Raw genomic sequence first — 21,729 nt, forward strand, 5'->3', positions numbered from 1 at the left:
GGTAGGGGTGGATGGTCAACTATGTCTGGAGAGTAACCTAGACTAATTTACTTGCTTCTCAAGTCTGGAAACTCATCTTACTTGTTTTCATATTCTCATCGTAAAAAAAAAAAAAAAAAAAAAAGTTGCCTTCAGATTGACTCCAGCTCACGGCTACCCCATGTGTTTCAGAGTAGAAGCGTGTTCTGTAGGGTTTCAATGGTTAATTTTTCAGAAGTAGATCATCAGGCCTTTCTTCTGAGGTGCCTCTGGGTGTACTAGAACCTCCCACCTTTAGGTTAGCAGCTGAGTGCTTAACTGTTTGTACTACCCAGAGACTCCATTCTCATCAGTACTTGGAGGAAATAGATGAAAGAATGAATGAGTGAGAGGCTTTAATTATAGGCTTCTATTTTTTTTTATTGATTCAGAATTCTCAGTATGTATATCAAGAATTTTTTATACCATCTTTTTTTTTTTTTTTTTAATCTATCCAGGATACAGATTACCTGCAGTTTCTGATATGACAGCTGAACCTCTTACCTCTTTTTGGCACGGCCTTCACCTACTCCTCTTTTGTAAATTTTGTGTGTGTGTGTGGCTTCTTAAAAATCTAGAAGAGAATTCCACCACAAAACCTTTCACCCACCCAACTAGCATTTATTGAATACCTGTTGTCTGTACCTGTTGGACCAGGTGCGGAGACCATGGTGACAGGAAGGCCTCACTCGTCCCCGGGTGACCGGGTGGGGCCAGGTCACCAGGCAGCTACACAGACCAAGCCTAGCTCACCAGTCCTATCAGAGGGGAAGGGAAAGACTGTGCACTAGTGGCTAAAAAATGAAGCTGTGATTCCCACTGAGAGCATCAGGAAATAGATCTTGGAGCTGTGCCCAGTGAATCTGGATGACATTGAGGAGAGAGGAAGAGGGGTGAGGGCATTCCAGGTGAAGGGGATAGCACTGACAGTGAGCAGGTGGGGCAGAAAAAATAAGTGTGTCCAGGAAACACCCAGAGCCCAGTAGCTGGAACGGAGGATACATGGAGGAGGGGTTGGATGTAGGGAAGAACGGTGGGTTGAAGACAGATCGTAAAGGGCTGTTGGGCCAGGCCAAGGGTGTGAGACTTCACTCGGGTGGCCATGGAGGCCCCTGACGCAAATTTAAGAGCTGTGGGGCTGCTGCGACCCTCCCCAGTGAGGCCTGGGCTCTTCTTAGAAGCCATTTCAAGGCTTGGCCCTAAATAGGCAATGTTTCAAATAGAAAGAGAACCTGGTCTCCTGGGTCAGCTCATTGGAGAAAGTAAAAGCAGTGTCTTAGTCTCCTAGTGCTGCTGTAACACAAATACCACAAGTGGGTCGTTTTCAATAATAGAAATTTATTTTCTCACAGTTTAGAAGGTTAGAAGCCCAGATTCAGAGTACTGGCTCTAGGGGAACTCTCTCTCTCTTTCTGTTGGCTTTGGGGGAAGATCCTCGTCGCTTCAGTTTCTGTAGCCCCAGCGTTCCTTGGTTCCTTGGCGATCTTCATATGGCATCTATCTTCTCCTCCATTTTGCTTGCTTCTGTGTCTAATCTGTTCTTTTAATCACTCCGAAATAATTAGGTTTAGGGCATGTTTTAAGCTTGCATGGCCTCATTGACATAACAAAATCCCTGTTTCCAAATAGGATTACATCCACAGGTATAGATGTTAGCATTCCAGCACATACTTTGGGGTACACAATTCAATCCATAACAAAGGAACAGGAAGAAGAGGAAGCGCCTGCCTCCTTAGCTCGACGCCATCATTCTTAATATCAAGACAATTAAAACCTGGCACTTTGGGTACTTCTCCTAATTCCAGCATCTTTCTCCACCTTTCTTCACTCGTGTCTGTCTCCAGCTCTCCCTTTAGCCCTGCGCCCACCTTGGGGAGCTCAGCCTTCTCCATCTTGTTTCAGGGCAGGCCTGTCCTGACCCCCAGACTGCCATCATATCTGTCTCCTCTGCCTGGACTGTTCAACTCATAAGTTTTTCCAGTTAGTTCATTTTTCTATCAAATCCAGGAACCCTGCACCTTTGAAGGCTAAGTGTGCTTTCTCAGAAGATGACTTTCGGCATGAAACAGCTTGTTCCTTTTCCTACGGCCTAAACAAGATTTTAGGGAAGTGAGAAAAATAGTTAGGCAATGGAGGGGAAGCAGACTTTGAAGAGAGTCAAATTTTCAGTAACAAGTGTGAGTGTGCTGCTTTCCTTTCTTGCCTGGGCTCCAGGTGCCTCCAAGGGCAGCAAGAGGTGTCCCCTGGTGGTACTCCCCAACTATCTTAGTCTCCTGATGTTGCTGTAACACAAATACCACAAGCGGATGGCTTTAGAGGACAGAAATTTATTTTCTCACGGTTCAAGAGGCTGGAAGTCCAAATTCAAGTACCAGCTCTAAAGGATGGCTCTGTCTGTTGGCTCTGGGGGAAAATCCTTGTCTCAGCTTCTTAGCCCTGCCATTCCTTGCTTCCTTGGTGATCTCCACGTGGCATCTGTCTTTCCTCCCATTTGTGATTGCTTGCCTCTGTGTCTCATCTGCTCCTTTTATATCTCAGAAGTAATTAGGTTTAAGACACACCCTACACTGATATGGCCTCATTAAGATAACAAAGAAAACCCTATTCCCAAATGGGATCACATCCACAGGTATAGGAGTTAGGATTCCAACACAGATTTTGAGGGATACAATTCAATCCATAACACCAACCCATAGGTTGCCCACGTCACAACAGCGGTGATTGAGCATTCGTTACAAAAGCAAAGGTGATTCCAATACCCTCCCATTCTGTGAGTGGTTACTTTCTGAGTAGGGAAGTGTCATGGATTGAATGGTGTCCCCCTGAAATATTTATCAACTTGGCTAGGTCATGATCTGCTTGTGTGATTGTATGGTTGTCTATCATTTTATCATTTGATGTGATTTCCCTATGTGTTGTAACTCCTATCACTATGATGAAATGAGATGGGTTAGTGGCAGGTATATTGATGAGATACATGAGATTAGATAGTGTCTTAAGCCAATCTCTTTTGAGATATAAAAAACAGAAGCAGGCAGAGACAGGGGGACCTCATACTACCAAGAAAGCAGTGCTGGGAGCAGAGCACAACCTTTGGACCTGAGGTTCCTGCGCTGAGAAGCTCCCAGACCAAAGAGAGGCTGATGACAAGGACCTTCCTTCAGAGCCAAGAGAGAAAAAAAAAAAGCCTTCCCATGGAGCCGGCACCCTGAATTCAGACTTCTAGCCTACTAAATTGTGAGAGAATAAATTTTTCTTCAGTAAAACCATCCACTTGTGGTATTTCTGTTATAGCAGCACTAGACGACTAAGGCAGGAAGTGTTCCATGTGCAAAACTTTCTGGCGTCATTTCTTCCTGCCACTTGTCCAGTAAGCAGCAGGTCATTTTCAGCATATCAAAGTGCTGGCAAAAGACTCTCTGCTTAAAAGCAAAGCAAAAATAAAGCCTGCCTTCTCCCCGTTGTTGAGTACAGAACCACTATCCTATTAGCGAGGTTTCCTGTAATTACACGGCCTCCTTTGCATCTGTTTTCCATTAGAAGCCTAAGTGTCAGCCCTGCTCCTCTGGCCAGCTGGTCTTCACACCCAGGAGAGAGCTTCCAGGGATGCCCGGCAACCCCTCTCCCTAATTATGGTGTCCATGCAATGCAAACCCCACCCCGCCAGGGGACTGCCCCACATAACTGGGGTAAAATGATCTAATAAAGCACCATCTGGAGATTTTCCATATTCACCTAAGCCAAGGAGCAGGAGCTAAAGTGTCTCCGAGATTCCGCTGACATCAAATCTCCTGTACACCTATTTGCTAAGTGAAAACAATCCTCACAGCAAAACCTGTCTCCATCCAAAACCTGCAAGGAGGATCAAAAGAAGCAGAGTGACAGGCTCAGGTTTTCATTAAATCCTATTGATTCAAAGAAGGGTGTCTTGGGGAAGGGCAGACAGGAGGCCCACGTAGTATATTTCCATTTTACAATCCTATTTTTGCATGCTGTCTCTGGTTTCCACAGGCCTAGCCCTGGGTGGTGCAGTTAATGCACTCAACTGCTAACTGAAAGGTTGACAGTTGGAGTCCACCCACAGGCACCTCAGAAGACAGACTTGGCAATCTACTTCCAAAAAAGCAGCCATTGAAAACCCTTTGGAGCACAGTTCTACTCTGACCCATATGAGGCTGCCATAAGCCAAGGTCAGCTCCACCACAACTGGCTTAACTCTAGGTCTGTGTTATAACATCTTCACTTTACTGCTCCCACCTAGGTCTCAGGAATCTGGAAATATTAGTGTTGTCATGGACATGAGAATCATTGATGAGAGGCCAAGATGGTGCATCTTAGTCCCACTTGGCCTTGGGTTTCCCGGCCCTGCTTAATTATTCTTGGTGAAAATGGACCCACACAGCATAGGAAGGTATTGTGTGTCAGTTACCCATAGGAAAAGGATGGGGTCAAAAGTCATCCCAAAAGGAAATTTGGCCCCATCACCCCAGGTCTCCCATCTCTGTCTCCAGGAAACTCAGGAAACTCACAACTAACAAATCAGATGTTTGTACCATGAACCCTGAGTGCCCCAGAGTCTGGCTTAACCTTTGCACTTATCAGATGACACCCAGCAAGCGCTTGGAGTCATTTTCTCCTCAGTTACCCAAGGGTAGCCAAAAGGGAGTGTGAGACAACGAATAGCTTTCCAGGCTCTTGGTGGACATTTTATGGGCACATTTACTTGGTGTCTTTACAGCTTTCCCCTAAAGGCTGTTGTTATGGTAACAGATGGCTTTGCCTTTAGCTGTTCAATAAATAAAAGAGCTTTTTCACATTTTTTTTTTAAATCTCTCTCAAGCTTCATCTCAATTTTCTCAGGGAAAAAGTCTCAATAACATTGGCCCGGTCTTTTAAAACAGATTAATTGGCTGTCATGAAATTTTCTAAATCAAGTACAAAAATCATGAAATACATGATTCTCATCAGAGCAAAATTTGTTTTCTGAAAGGGGGCCTGATTGTCCCAAAAGGCTCTAAGAATTTAATATTATACTTTTTGTGCCTTTTTTTTTTTTTTTTTTTGGAGGGGCGGGGGGCCCAATAGTCTTCTACTGCCTATAAAGAACAATTTTTTTCAGTAATCTGATGTCTTAGGGTTCTCTGGAGAAACAGAACCAGTAAAATACATACATGTGTATGTGTGTGTGCATTTCACATATATATGTCTTTATATGCGTGTGTGTGTGTGTATACATATATATGCATATATATTCCACACATGTACATATAGAGAGAGCGAGACAGAGATTTACTTCAAGAGATTGGCTCATGCAGTTGTATGGACTGGAAAGCCCAAAATCTGTAGGTAAGGCTGCAGGTTGGAGACTCCTACAGGCTTGTGTCCTAAGATCCGTAGGTCAGACAATGGAAACAGTGCAGGGTCAAGAGAGGGAGCTCTGCCAAAACATCTATTTTATAGTCTGAAGGCAGACCACACCCTAAGGAACTCCCCTTTCAACTGACTGATTGATTTAACATCACATTATGGAAGGTGATTACATTACATTAGACTGCATTATGAAACAGCAATTAAACTAGTATTTGGTAAAAGCCAAGTTGACACATAAAATTAACCATCACAACTGGGAAACTGCCCCACCTGCTTGAGGAGGCCACCCACCCCTGCTGGAGAAGTGCCCCTTGATTAGTCCCTCAGAAGGAAATGCCTTGTTTCTCAGTGTCTAGGATGACTTTAAAATATTTTACCTGCCTACAGTGCCTAGCAAGTGCCAAGCATTCGTTCATTCATTCCTTTGTCAATGCATCTGACGTATTTATGGAGGGTTTCCTCTTTGCCAGGCACTGTGCAAAGTGCAGGAGTCACTGGGGGGTGCAAACAGTTAATGTGCTTGGCTGCTAACCAAAATGTTGGAGGTTTGAGTCCACCCAGAAGTGGGCAATCTACCTCCAAAAAAGCAACGATTGAACCCTATGGAGCACAGTTCTACTCTGACACACGGGGGTTTGCCATGAGTTGGAGTCAACTCAACAGCAGCTGTTGCTAAGTGCTCCGAATACAGTGGTGAACAAAACAAAGTCCCTGCCCTCAGGGAGCTCACATTCTTGCGAAACAGACTGTTGTTGGCTGAATTGTGATTTAGCGTTGGGTGGAAAATAGAAATTGTAAGCAGTGAACTTTGATATTTAGCTGAGGAGATTTCCAAACAAAGTATTGAAAGCACAATCTCTTTTCTCCTTGTTGCTTACAGCAAAGAAGATAAGTTGAGAACAGAACTGTTAAGCAAAAAGGGACCAGAACTTTATTAATTGAAAAATTCTCAGCCTATCCACACTGTAAAAAAATGCTAAAGCACGCTCTAGAGGGAAACCAAGAGTGTGGTTGGACAACGTTCGGCTACAGAGATTAAGCTTGTGACTGACTCAGACTCAGTCATCTCAGAAGAAGCCAGGAACAGAGATGGGATTATCCAGGAAGGATCTGTACAGAGCTCTTATGTCTAGTGGCATGGATCCCCTTGACATACATGAAAGACTCACAAATATAAGGACAAAGCCTATGATTTTGCTCTGAGCAGCTGAGTGAAGATTGAGGCCAGGTTGGGATGGGGAATAAGAGCCCATTGTCTGCAACATCTTATAGATTCTGAAATCTAGGTTGGCAGCAGTTTCTCCCCAAAAACTCCCTTCATGTTTCAGAATTGGCATCCCCCAGTGACGCAGCAGGACATGTGTCCCTCAAAAGGGCAGGACTATTTCCCAAGGGAAAAAAAAAAAGCCAGGGCATCTTCTTCTAACTGAAGTTGAATGCATCAGAAAGTTGTGTAAACTTAAATCCCAGCTCTTCCAAAAACCTCCCTTGAAATCCTCCCACCACTTCCAAACTGCCTTCGTAACAACTTAAGGACTTTGGGCCAATATTTCCCAATCTTGGTTCTTCGGAATACAAGTTCCATGACTGATAAATATTTATTATATGGCAAAAATTTTGTTTTTAATTTTTAAATAAAGAGTGCTGTCATGGTTAAAGGAGTCCCTAGGTGGCACAAATAGCTAAGTGCTTGGCTACTTAAGGTTGGTGGCTTGACTCTATCAAGAGGTGCCTCAAAAGAAAGGCCTGGCAATTGATTTCTGAAAGATTACAGTCATTGAAAACCCTACGGAGCACAGTTCTACTCGGGAATATATGGAGCTACCATGAGTCGGAGTCTATTGACAGCAACTGGTTTGGTTTTTTTGTTTGTTTGTTTTTGTTTTGTTTTTTCTTTCTTGAGTAAGTTTGAGGAATGCTACATTAAACAAAGTTGAGCATGTTCCTTTACTGCAGGACTTCTCTGAGGCTTTAATGTGCTAATGTGCACAGTGACGCTGTACTGCTGGGTACAAGATATGTATCACTTACCAAACTTCTCTTTTCTGAATGCCAAGTAATTTTTTTCCTCTAAGTAATTCAGGAAACACTGCTCCGGAACAACAGTCAACAAACAACAGCTCATGGGCCAAATCCAGCCCCCCAGTCTGTTTTGTATGCTCAGCAAGCTAAGAATCTTTTTTTTTTTTTTACATTTTTTAATAATTGAAAAGAATAAAAGAAGATTTCATGACACTTGAAAGTTACATGAAATTCAAATTTCAAGGTTTATAAATAAAGTTTTATTGGAACACTTCCATACTCATTCGTTTATGTGTAATCTATGACTGCTGTCAAGCAGAGTTGAGTAGCTGTGACAGAGGCCATATGGCCCACAAAGCCAAAAATATTTATAGGCTGGCTCTTTACAGAAGAAGTTTGCCAACCCCTGCTCTAGATATTCCGCAAAATATAGCATTAAAATATGTGCTTTGTCATTCCTTATTTCTTCACTGTTACTCGTATTTCTTTGCTTCTATTCACAACTCTATAAAGAGGAACTGTGCCCTGCCTGGGCAGATTAACCAGTAAGCACGGTACACATGGGCTTACAGTGAACAAGGTACAAACGGGCTTAACTGTGTTTAGTTACTTACCTGCAGCGCACAATTTCACATGGGTTTCACCATATCCTTGATGTGGTGAAAAAACAGGTGAAATTTTGCACTACAGATTAGTAATTAAGCACAAGTAAGCCTGTCATAACTTCCTTATTGGGTAGTCCATCCCCGTCCTGTAATTTTCTCTCTGTTACAACCTCACACAGTTCTGAGCACAAAGATGGTGCTCAAGTATCTCTGTAGTGGTTTTCTTGCCAAGTCTCTGATATTTGTTAACAGTTGCCATCGAGTCAACTCCAAATCATGATGACCACGTGTGTTTCAGAGTAGAACTGTACTCCACAGTGTTTTCAAAGGCTGATTTTTTAGAAGCAGGCTTTTCATCCTAGGCACCTTTGGACGGACTCAAACCTTCAACCTTTTGATTAGCAGCCAAGCATCTTAACCATTTGTACCACCCAGGGACTTCCTGATATTTGCTAGGTAGAAGCATTTTTCAAAGAAGGCCACTAGGAAGCACATGGACAGTGGTCGCTATGAGAATACATCTGTCGGGGAAATGAAGCCAGCCAGTGTGGCTTCCATGCTGTGCTGTGTGGAAACATCCCAGCATTGAGAGTACCTTGGCCTCTAGGTGTACAGATTCTTGGTCATTTTTCTTCTAAGAAAGAAATTTAAATTACATGATTGGCTTATACGATATATCAGTTTCAAAGCACTGAACACCTTCGCTGTGAACTGGAGATAATAGTACTACCCCAGTTTGAGGTTGTTTTGAAAGTTAAGTGAGAGCAGTTGAAAGCGACAACACAAATTTAAAATCTCTTGTAAATGCTTAAAACACTATAATGGTAACTTAGGAACACCATCCTAACTGTTGTGAGGTCCAGGGCAAGAATAAAAATAGAGGCCGTCTTAGTTACTTCATGCTGCCATAACAGAAATACCACAAGCGGGTGGCTTTAAAGAAGAGAAATTTATTGTCTTACAGTTTTGGAGGCTAAAGGTCCAAATCAGAATCTCAGCTGTGTCAATTCCTTCCTTGTCAGTAGCCCCAGGCATTTCTTGGTTCCTTAGCTTGTAGATGATCCTCACATGATGTCCATCTTCCCCCATGTGTGTGTCTCTGTGTGTTCTGTTCTTTATATAACTTGGAATTTGTTAGGACCCACCCTACATTGGTATGACCTCGACTGATTGATTGATCACATTAGATTACATAATGGGGGGTGATCACATTATATTACACTACATTGCATTATACCACATTGCATCCACATGTACGGGGGGTGGGATTTCAACACATATTTTTGGAGGACACAATTCAATCCATAACAGCCACCATCTTGTAACCAGGAAGGTAGTCAACCTGAGGACAAAGACAACTCATGAAGTAGGGCAGGGCAGTCAAGGGAATCACAGAGAAACAGACCCAATTATACCTCACTAAATCATACCTCAAACCCAATGTAGCAGAAGCAGTTCATGGTCATCAAATATTCCATGTGCTTACCTATATCTCCCAGTCTCCCTTGCTGTTAGGTTGGAGCTGTGGGACTCATTCTGGCCAGTGGACTATAAATGGAAATGGCACATGTCACCTCTTGGCTAAAGTAGTTAAGAGCCAGTGAGCCACCTCCATCACTCTCCCCATCCTGGGATGCACTTAGTAGCTATGCTTTGAAATGGCAGCATCACAAGAGGGCAGGATCTCTGGACTGGGGATGGAGCGGAGCCCCACCGACTTGCCCTAGATTGTCAGTGAGCAAGAAATACACTTTGTCATTTTATGCCTCCCACTTTTGGTGCTCACAACGCTGATTAATGCACTCACTCATCCCTAAACTTTTAAGTTGCCAAGGCCACTAAAGGTTAAGGTTAAGCTAGGTTTTACTTGCAGCTGAAAGCAACCCCACCTAATCCACTATTTTCTCCATTTTTAAAAACTTAGAAAACTAAGGCTAAGTGAGGTATAATTACTTGCTCAAAGTCACATGGCCAATATGTGACAAAACTGAGCTTCCAGTGCTATGAGCTATAATGCCAGTATGTTGTGCACAGACTACCTCCATCACAGCATCACAGTCACATGGGACACACATTAAAAATGCAGATTACCTGGTCCCACAAATACTGATCAGTCTACGTCTAGAGAAGGGCCCAGAAATGTGTGTTTGAACAAGCTCCCCAGTGAGTGTTTACATTTGAGTTTGAGAAGCAGTGGTCTAAACTAAGAATTCTCATCAATATGCACAGTGACCCATACAAAGGAAATCATTTAAAATAAATTCATCTAAAGTACAAACATGGGTCAGTTGGCTATTCTCCATGAAACACAGTGTTTGCAAGTGTTGATAAACACAGTTAGAAAAAAAGTAATCAAACTTTATAACCCTTGGTAGTTGAAGTAAACAAGGATACTCTCTACTGAGCTTTTTTTTTTAACTTTGCCATTAAGACAACAGCAATCTTAGTTGCAGTGATTAACTGCCATTTACATGATAAACATTTTCTTATATCCCTGAATTATAAATTGTGTGTTGAGTCAGAAGTCATCCACTAAGAAAATATTTTTTTTATTAAGACAGAGAAATAGATTTTATTGCCCAAGAAAACAGAGCCTGGGGAGATGCAAACAAAATCACAATCAGACATCACTTCACCCCTACTAGAATTACTCTGATCAAAAAAACGGCAAACAACAGATGTTGGTGAGAATGTGGAGAAATTGGAACTCTTACCCATTGCTGGTGGGAACCAAAATGGTACCGCCACTGTGGAAAACAGTTTGGTGGTTACTCAAAAAGTTAAACAGGGGATAGGGAACCAATATGGCACTATAGACAGAAGCATCACACCGTTCCTCCACAGCAAAGACCTGAAAAACTAAGTAAAACAGAGACAAATGTCAATCCTGGAACCCTAAGCATCAAATGAAGAGATAGAGAACTCAACCAAGCACCAGACGGAATAAAAACTGACAGAGAACAGAGAGTGAAGAGAGATCAAATACAATGGTGGAATTAGGACATTTCTTGAATCTAGGATGCAAGATTGTACCAGCCAGATACCAACTTAGGAAATGAACTCTCAAGGACTATCCAAAGCCAAAAGAATTACAACAGGGAGCCAGAGAGGTTAATCTGTAAATGACAACAACTTCAGAATAATAAAAGACGGAATAAACGGTATAGGTATAGAACTTTCTAATGGACAGGAAGGCAAGACGATACCAAGTAATAACAGAGTGGTTCAAACCTAGGAAGATAAGGGTAAATTTCAAAATAACCAAAAGAAAGTTAGCAAGCCTATTCATCAAAATAAACAAGAAAAACATAAAATTTCAGTAAAATCAAAACCTACAAAAACAAAATAAAGGAAAAAAAATTCACAAACAAAAGGAACTCAGCACAGGATACTAAAAAGAATAAAGAAAACATCAGCACCACAAAAAAAGCACTACAAAATGACAGCAATAAACCCACACCTATCAATAATTACACTAAATGTAAATGGCCTAAATGCACCCATAAAGAGACGGGGAGTGACTGAATGGATTAAAAAACAGGATCCATCAACATGCTGTCTACAAAAGGCACACCTTAGAAACAAATATGTAAATTTATTAAAAATCAAAGGATGGAAAAAATATATCAAGCAAACAGCTATCAAAAAAGAACAGGAGTGGCAATACTAACCTCAGATAAAATAAACTTTAAAACAAAATGCACCATAAAAGACAAAGAGGGGCACTATACAGTGATTAAAGGAACAATCCATCATGAAGACATAACCATAACAAGCATCTATGCACCTAATGGCAGGGCTCCAAAATACATAAACTCTAACAGCACTGAAAAGAGAAGCCAACAGTTCCACAATAATACTAGGAGGCTTCAACACACCACTCTTGGTAAAGGACAGAACATCTAGAAAGAAACTCAACAAAGATACAGAAGAGCTAAAGGGCACAATCAGCCAACTTGACCTCTTAGACATATGTAGAACACTACACCCAACAGCTACAAAGAACGCATTCTTTTCCAATGCACATGGAATGTTCTCCAGAATAGACCACATCTTAGGCCACAGAGCATCCTCAATAAAATAAAAAATACTGAGATAATACAAAGTATCTTCTCTGACCACAATGCCATCAAAGTAGAAATTAACAACAGGAAGAGCAAGGAAAAAAATCAATTACATGGAAACTGAATAACACCCTGCTTAAAAACCACTGAGCAACAGGAGAAATCAGAGATGGAATCAAAAAATTCCTAGAATCAAATGAGAATGAAAATACATCATACCAAAACCTTTGGGACACAGCAAAGGCAGTCCTCAGAGGTCAATTTATAGCAATAGGTGCACACATCCAAAAAAGAAAGGGGGGGGGAACAAAATCAAAGCATTAGCCATACAACAAGAACAAATAGAATGAGAACAGCAAAAAAAAAAAAAAAAAGAAGCCCACAGCCACTAGAAGAAAGGAAATAATAAAAGATCAGAGCAGAAATAAATGAAACAGAGAAAAGAAAAACAGTAGAAAGAATCAACAAAACAAAAAGTTGGTTCTTTGAAAGGATCAACAAAATTGACAAGCAACTGGCCAAACTGAGAAAAAGAAAACAGGACACAAATAACCCAAATAAGAAATGAAATGGGGGACATTATAACAGACCCAACTGAAATAAAAAGAATCACAGCAGAGTATTATGAAAAACTATACTCCAAAAAATTTGAAAACCTAGAGGAAATGGACAGATTTCTAGAAATACATTACTCACCTAACCTAACACAAAATGATGTTGAAAATCTGAACAGACCCAGAACAAGAGAAAAGATTGAAAAGGTAAGTTAAAAATTCCCAACAACACAAAAAAGCCTTGGCCCCAGTGGCTTCACTGGAGAATTCTACCAAACACTCAGAGAAGAGCTCACACCAGTACTGCTCAAACTATTTCAGAAAAGGAAGGAGTACTCCCAAATTCATTCTATGAAGCCGACATAGCCCTGATACCAAAGCCAGGCAAAGACACCACAACAAAACAAAATTACAGACAAATATCGCTCATGAATATAGATGCAAAAATTCTGAACAAAATTCTAGCCAATAGAATTCATCAGCATATCAAAAACATAACACACCACGACCAAGTGTGATTCATACCAGGTGCAAGGATGGCTCGACACTAGAAAATCAATCAACGTAATCCACCACATAAATAGAACAAAAGAACCACATGATGATCTCAATCAAAGTAGAAAAGGCTTTCTGTAAAGTCAACACTCTGTCCTGATAAAAACTTTCAATAAAATAGGAATAGAAGGAAAATTCCTTGACATAATTAAAGACATCTATACAAAACCAACGACCAACATCATTCTCAATGGAGACAGGCTAGAAGCATTCCCCCTGAGAATGAGAACAAGACAAGGATGCACTTTATCACCACTCCTATTTAACTTTGTGCTGGAAGTCCTAGCTAGAGCAATAAGACAAGAAAAAGAAATAAAGGGTGCCCAAACTGGTAAGAAAGAAGTAAAACTATCTATATTTGCAGATGATATGATACTGTACATAGAGAACCCTAAAGATTCCAAGAGAAAACTACCGGAACTAATAGAAAGATTCAGCAGAGTAGCAGGATACAAGATCAACATATAAAAATCAGTTGGATTTCTATACACCAACAAAGAACTAAGAAAAGGAAATCAGAAAAACAATGCCATTTATAAACCGCACCTAATAAAATAAAACACTTAGGAATAAATCTAAATGGGGACATAAAATACCTATACAAAGAAAACTACAAAACACTACTGCAAGAAACCAAAAGAGACCTACTTAGATGGAAAAACGTACCATGCTTATGACAGGAAGATTCAAATTTGTAAAAATGTCAATCCTACCCAAAGTGATCAATCCCGATCCAAATACCAACAGCAGTCTTATTAACAAGATGGAAGAACTAATCATTAACTTTATATGGAAAGGAAAGAGGCCCTGGGAAGTAAAGCATTATTGAAGAAGAAGAAGAAAGTAGGAGGCCTCACACTACCTGATCTTTGACCCTACTATTCAGCCACAGTAGTCAGAACAGCCTGGTACTGGTACAACGACAGGCACATAAGCCAATGGAATAGAACTGAGAACCCAGACATAAATCCTTCCACTTACAGTCAGCTGATCTTTGACAAAGGCCCAAAGCCCATTAAATGGGGAAAGGACAGTCTCTTTAATAAATGGTGTTTGCCAAACTGGATGTTCATCTGTTTAAAAAAAAAAAGAAAGAAACTGGACTTATTCCTCACACCATATGCAAAAACTAATTCAAAAAAAGAACTATAAAAATCATGGAAGAAAAAATAGGGACAACACTAGAAGCCCTAATATATGGCATAAATAGGATACAAACCATAACCAACAATGCACAAACACCAGAAGATAAACTAGATAATTGGAATCTCCTAAAAACTGAACAATTATGTTCATCAAAAGGCTTCACCGAAAAAGTAAAAAGAGAACCTACCGACTGGGAAAAATTTTTGGTTACGACATATCCAACAAGGGTCTAATCTCTAACATCTATAAGGTGCTGCAACACCTCAACAAAAAAAAGACGACCAAATTTAAAAATGGGCAAAAGATATGAACAGACATTTCATCAAAGAAGACATTCAGGTGGCTAACAGATATTTGAGGAAATGCTCAAGATCACTAGCCATTAAAAAAAAAAAAAATCAAAACTGCAGTGAGATACCATCTCACCCTGACAATAGTGGCACTAATTAAAAATTCAGAAAATAACAAATGTTGGAGATGCTTGAGAGATTGGAACTCTTATGCACTGCTGGTGGGAATGCAAAATGGTACAACCACTATGGAAAATGATATGGCACCTCCTTGAAAAGCTAGAAATAGAAATACCATATGATCCTCCAGTTCCACTCCTAGGAATATGTCCTAGAGAAGTAAGAGCCATGACACGAATAGACATGCACACCCATTTTCATTGCAGCATTATTCACAATAGCAAAAAAAAAAAAAAAAAAAATGGAAACAACCTAAGTGCCCATCAATAGATGAATGGGTAAAAAAATTATAGTACATGCACATACTGCAATACCATGCAACGATGAAGAACAATGATGAATCTGTGAAACATCTCACAACATGGATGAATCTGGATAGCGTTATGCTGAGTGAAGTAAGTCAATCACAATAGGTCAAATATTGCGTAAGACCACTATTATAAAAAGTCAAGAATAGGTTTACACACAGAAAGAAACAATCTTTGATGGTTAGGAGGAAAGGGAGGGGTGGGAAGGGAAATCACTAACTAGATAGTAGATACAAGTGGTAACTTTGGTGAAAGGAAAGACAGTACGCACTATAGGGACAGTCAACACAAAATAACCAAGGCAAAGTCATAGAAACTTCATAGACACATCCAAACACCCTGAGGCACTGAGTTACTGGGCTGAGAGCTAAGGACCATGGTCTCTGAGGACATCTAGGTCAATTGGCATACCACAGGTCATAAAAAAATGTCTTACATCCGACATTGTTGAGTAGTTTCTGGGGTTTTAAAACCTGCGAGCAGCCATCTAAGATACATCTACTGGACCCATCTAGTCTGGGGCAAAGGAGAATGAAGAAAACGAAAGACACAAGGGAAATATTAGTCCATAGGACTAATGGACCACAAGTACCAATGCCTCCACCGGCCTGAGCCCAGAAGAACTAGATGGTGCTGGGCTCCAACCACCTACTGCTCTGACAGGGATCACTACAGAGGGTCCTGGACAGAGCAGGAGAAAAACGTAATACAAAATTCAAATTCACAAAAAAGACCAGACTTACTGGTCTGACAGAGACTGGAGGACCCCTGAGACTATGGCCCCCAGACACCCTTTTAACTCAGAACTGAAGTCACTCCCGAAATTCACCCTTCAGCCAAAGGTGACACAGGTCTATAAAACAAACTACAACACAGGTGAAGAACGTGCCTCTTAGCTCAGTCATGTAAATGAAACCAAGTGAGCAACACCTGCCCAAAAGCAAAGATGAGAAGACGAAGGTGATAGGAAAACAGGACGAATGGAAACAGGGAACTCAGTGTGGAGAAGGGGAGAGTGTTGACATCACAGGGATTGCAACCAATGTCACAAAACAACTCGCGTATAAATTGTTGAGTGAGAAATTAATTTGTTCTGTAAACTTCCACGAAAAGCACAATAAAAAAAAAAATTAAACATAAAATTACCATATGACTAGCAATCCCAATCCCGGGCAGTCGTTGTTGTGTGCCATCAGTCAATTCCGGCTCATACTAAGCCATAGAGTTTCCTAAACTGTAATCTTTATGGGAATAGATGCCACGTCTTTCCTGCTGTAGAGTAGCTGATTGGTTCAAGCAGCCGACCTTTCAGTTAGCAGCCAAGTGCTTAGCCGTTGTGCCACCAGGGCTCCAATCCTAGGTGTATGCCCAGAAGAAGTAAAAGTGGGAACACAAACAGAAACCTGTACACCAATCTTCACCATTGCAGTTTTCACAACAGCCAAGAGGTGGAAACAACCAAAATGTCCATCAACAGATGAATGTATAAACAAAACAGAATATGACGCAGCCATAAAGAGGTATGAAGTCCTAATATATGCTATGACATGGATGAACCTTAAAAACATCATGCTGAGTGAAATAAGTCAGTCACAAAAGGACAAATGGTGCATGATCGCATTATATGAAATACCTTGAATAGGCAAATGCATAGAGATTAAAATTCATTAGTGGTTAGCAGGGGCAGGCGGGGGGGAAGGAGGAGTCATTCATTAAGGAACAGTAAGTTTTTGTTAATGGTGGTGGAATAATCTGGAAGTGGATAGTTAATGGCTGCCCAACATGGTGAATGTAACCCATGTCACAGAATTGTACTTGTAAAAAAAATATTGAATTTTTTTATTTGGTTATATATATTGTTATCACAATGAAACAATCAAAAAGAAAGAAAAAAAAAATCCAAAGAAAGCAAAGTCTGGACCGTGTCTGGTACATGGGTGGCCCTCAAGAAGGATGTGACACCCACTGAAATACCCAACTCTTGCCACTCCAAGGCCTAACTACGTAGAAGCGTAGAGCACCTGCAAAATTTAAAAATCAGTAAATTAATAAAAATAATGCACGAACATAGTCAAGCTTTCTTGCCATCCACCAGCTCAGGCTTTCCAGGAAGACAGTTGGGGTGGCAGAAGAAGCAGTAATGCTGATTTATTTCATCTTGGGCCTCTCTTGATTTACTGTCCAATTAATACACATTGGACTTGCAATACTGTTTAAGGAACCCTGAAAAGGGAACGGAGAAAAGGAACACCCTTGGACAAAACTTCAGCTGCCAAGTTTCGATTTGAGACCATATGCATGTCTTTGTGTGGGTTGAACTCTGTTTTCTCTGGGCTTGGTGGATTATTTCAGTGCCCAAATTTTCCCCCAAAACGTCAGACAAGTTTACCACAGCAATTAAGCTGTCTGCCATCTGCAAGAGACTTGGCTTAAGGTTTACTGAAGTGAAATATATTTTGAAAGGAAAAAAAATTAAGACTTTCAATGTTTTGCATATCAGTCAAACCCAGCAACACTGAGCCTTGGAGAGTCTTAAGAGAGACTTGCTCTCCCCAAAGGAATAGTTTAGCATTGGCATGCTGAAATTTCATAGCCCAAGGAACACTCTAAAAATGAATTATTCCTTAAGAAACACTGGGCCTGATTTTGGGATTAGCAAAGTGAAAACGTTTCTAGAGAATTCAGCCAAGTTGTTGAGATTAACGCCCTTTATCTTCCTCCCAAATGGCAAGTTATTTTCAGAAAACCAGACCTGAACGTTAACTGAATTTCACATTCCTATCCACCGTTTCTTTAAGATAAATAAGTGCCAAAAATGATGACCCTGAAACCCACAGTTTAGTAGTCTGGGAAGTGCCTGTGAAGTCTCGCATTTTCTCAGCAAGGTTTCCTGGCTGAATCAAAGCTTTCATGAGAAAGGGTGAAGAAAGAGGAGGCGTCTTTATTTCTGCAGCACTTGTGCCTGGGAATATTATCATTATTTCCAGTTGCCCGTCTATAGCCTGGAGTTTACTTTTGATTTTTTTTCTTGAGAAAAAATATTCCAAGAAACAAAGTGCATAGTTGAATTTTCTCCTCTAAACAAGGAGAAAAACGACTTCCCCATTTTTCCCTTGGAATGAATGACGAGGTTTTTCTCACCGTAAAGCAGAGGGGAGCTGATAAACCAGCTGTCTGGGGTGGGCGTGGGGGCGGAATCCTTGATGTGCAGCAATTGCCAGTTTTCACGGTATAAATATTCCCGCAGTGTCTGGTGTCAAGCTATCCACAGTTTAACAGCCGGGTCGCAAAATTCCTGAATATTTAACAATTGGCTTTTAAAAGCTGGTTCCAATCAGCTTTGGCTCACCACTGTCTCCAAAACAATTAATCACTATTATTATTATTACCCACAACATGTCTTACTCATTCAATATGAATGAAAACGTTATCAGGCATTGACAAAAATCCAATGGAAAAGATGTGCTGTTGTTGTTAGTTGCCATTGAGTCAGCTCTGACTCATGGCAGTTGCAAATACAACAGAGCAAAATGGTGCCCGGTCCATCTTCGCAGTCACTGATATGCTCAAGTCCATTGTTGTGGCCACTACGGGTCTGGTCTTCCAGCACCATATTGGACAATATTCTGTTGTGATCCATAAGATTCTCATTGGCTACTTTTCAAAAGTAGATCACCAGGCCTTTCTTCCTAGTCTGTCTTAGTCTAGAAATTCCACTGAAACCTGTCCACCATGGGTGACCCTGCTGGTACTTCCAATACGAGTGACATAGCTTCCAGCATCATAGCAACAGACAAACTGACAGAAAGGTGGTGGATTAAAAGAGATCAGTCTGAGTATTCTCTCCTCTCCTGGATACAACCTTTTAAGATAGTCACACTAAATGAAAGTGTCCACACTACGATGGTATCAGGCATTGGAACCATATGATATTGGGATGGTGGAGAATCAAGGATGTTTAGTGTAGAATACAGGAGATGTGGAGGGACAGGAAAGCTCTTTACAGGTCCATGAGAGTTGTCATTTCTAAGAGGATTTAGGAGTTACTCTTTCTTGTACCAAAGATCAAAACTAGGTCTTCTGGGTATAAGATATAAGTAAGCAGAGTTCTGATCAGCATAAGGAAAAGCTTTCTAAAAAACTATTAGACACAGTAAGTTGTGAAGGAGCAGTGGTGGGTGGTTCGGTGGTAGAATTCTTGCCTTCCACGTGGGAGGCCCTGGCTCGATTCCCACCCAATGTGCCTCATGCACAGCCACGGCCCGACTGTCAGTGAAGGCTTGCGTGTTGCTCTGATGTTGAACAGGTTTCAGCGAAGCTTCCAGGCTAAGACAGACAAGGGAGAAAGACCTGGCGATACCTACTTCTGAAAATCAGCCCGTGAAAACCCTAAGGATCACAACGGTCTAATCTACAACCAATCACGTGAATGGCACAGGACCAGGCAGCATTTAGTTCCGTTGTGCATGGAGTCACCATGAGTCACAGGCCAACTCAATGGCAGCTAACAACAATAAGTTGTGATATGACAACGTGGGGGAAGTCAGCACAACATGACCAAGGCAAGGGAAGACACCGAGGGGTATTAAGAATGGAAATGGGAAATTCAGGGTAATGGTGGGGAATACTGACTCATTGCGGGGATCACAGCCAATGTCACGGAACAATTTGTGTATAAATTATTGAATGGGGAACTAATTTGCTCTGTAAACCTTCACCTACACCACAATAAAATAAATAAATAAATAAGTTGTAATATGAGACAAGGTGAGACCAAAATAATAATAATAACCTCTTACTCATAATACTTGCATCAATGTGAATGAAAGAGTGGGCTCCTAAAGATGGTCATAATTCACAACCTGAGGAGGAAATTAAGAATCAGTAATAAAAGAGGTGATGGAGTGCCACAGACTGCCTTGGACATATTACTGCAGTCACAAGGAGGACCAGAGGCTACTGAGGTTGGCTCAAAACAAATTTATTCTACTCCTGGGGAAATGTTATGATAAAGATTCTATATATTCCATCACAATCCACCTGAGATGAAAGCGTCATTCATTCATTCAAAGATCATGTAACATTATTTTGAGGGAAATGATAATTTCTTCTCTGGGGTTTGTTAACAGCTGTGGAAGATTCAAGAGGGTTCCAGAACAAGGTGGACATGTTCCATCTACGTTGGTCCATCCACAGCCCTCCCAACCACCTGCATTCACGTCTCTCACCTAACACCGCTGCCTGGCTTGGACCCATCCTCTCTCTCATTAGTATCTATATAGCTTTGTAGCAATGCACCACAACCTATAAAATTGATCTGTAGACCTCATAATTTCACCTGAAATGAGAAGTTCTTTCAGGTAGTGTTTTTGAGCTGCCAAAGGCACCCGCAGTTGAGATCATCACCCAGACATTTCACGCTCCTCTGAATTGACCTTGAACTGGAACTGACCTTAAACATGAGCCATGGCAGACCAGCTTAGCCACACAATCATTTCCACATGCCTCTCCTCCCTCCCCACACAGTATCCTCCTGAGTGTTGGGAGGCGAGCTCCCTCTGGCAGCCAACCTGTCCTCAGATCCCCAGCTGCAGTCTAGGGGTGGACACTCCTGGCCAGTGAGTGCTGCCCATTAGCTTGCCTTCTACAATGCATCACCCAGCCAAGGAGCTGTCACACCCAATGCCTCCTGGCTGAGCCTGCTCCTGCTGACTCACACAACATGAGAGAGCATCTCTACTCAGAGGTTATGTGTTCAGTTAGGGTCTTATTCTCTCAAAGATGGCGGGGATGTTACCCATGCAACTGCGGGAGCACTGGGTTCTTTTAGGCTACTGGGGGTGAATGGAAAACAAAACCTTACTGTGAAGGTATTGAACAGCCTCCAAGTCACACAGCCAGGACCAACCCAGAAAACCAGAGTGTTTTCTAAGCACACACTGTGTGGACCCACACCTGCCCCTGGGGAGAAACAATTGGCCCATGCTGTTTCCATCACTGGATTTGGACATCTGGAGGTTTAACCCTCTGGACTTGTTCAGAGGGATGGCCGAGCAGGACTCAGCCATCGGCTCCAGCAAATAACACTATTGATCAGACCGAATTCCGTTCCTAGCCCTCCATCTGCACCAGGAGTGATGCATTCAGCTACTAGAAGGTGGAGAGCTTTGAGAATGCTGCCAGGCCAGGGCAGCCTTGGCCTAACTTTGTAGCTTCAGGTGTACAGTCTGTGTCCCTGAGAATGTCTCCATGAGCTCAATGCTTCCATAGGGCACAGAGCCCAGTGCTGGGGAGCTTCAGTGCATCGCACAGCTTCAAGCACAGTGGTGAGCCCCAGGGTCTTTCCCGCACTGCAACTTCTTTGGGAGCCCAGGCCAAAGGCCAGGGTTGGGAGTGAAGGACCAAGGCCAGGAGGGCCTGCCCACCACCCTACCACGTGCTAGGCCCAATAGGCTCTTCCTCATCCTCCAAACTCCAGCCCCTCTTCCAAATGGCTTTCGTTAGTCATCTCGGAGAGGCTGGTCCTTGTACTCACAGATTCCCATGTACTCACAGCCCATTCGTGGCGTTCATTGCATTCTGTTTTATTTATGGCGTTGTTGTTGTAGCTGCCATCA

At 41.7% G+C, this 21,729-nt stretch overlaps 1 protein-coding gene across 2 annotated transcripts in view; it reads right to left on the reverse strand.

The window, feature by feature from the left end:
* PSMG1 (proteasome assembly chaperone 1) overlaps positions 1–21,729 on the reverse strand; it is a 197,110-nt gene that overhangs the window by 83,968 nt on the left and 91,413 nt on the right. Inside the window, exon 7 of one of the 2 annotated variants that reach the window (XM_049874853.1) lies at positions 7,699–9,357. The exons of the other annotated variant lie outside the window; for it this stretch is intronic. Coding sequence (XP_049730810.1) covers positions 9,313–9,357 — 45 coding nt within the window. The 3' untranslated portion in view covers positions 7,699–9,312. Of the gene's footprint in view, positions 1–7,698; positions 9,358–21,729 lie in introns of those variants that run through there. 2 annotated transcript variants of the gene reach the window in all.

Source organism: Elephas maximus, chromosome 2 (assembly GCF_024166365.1).
Source record: "Elephas maximus indicus isolate mEleMax1 chromosome 2, mEleMax1 primary haplotype, whole genome shotgun sequence".
Taxonomy (NCBI): Eukaryota; Metazoa; Chordata; class Mammalia; order Proboscidea; family Elephantidae; genus Elephas; species Elephas maximus.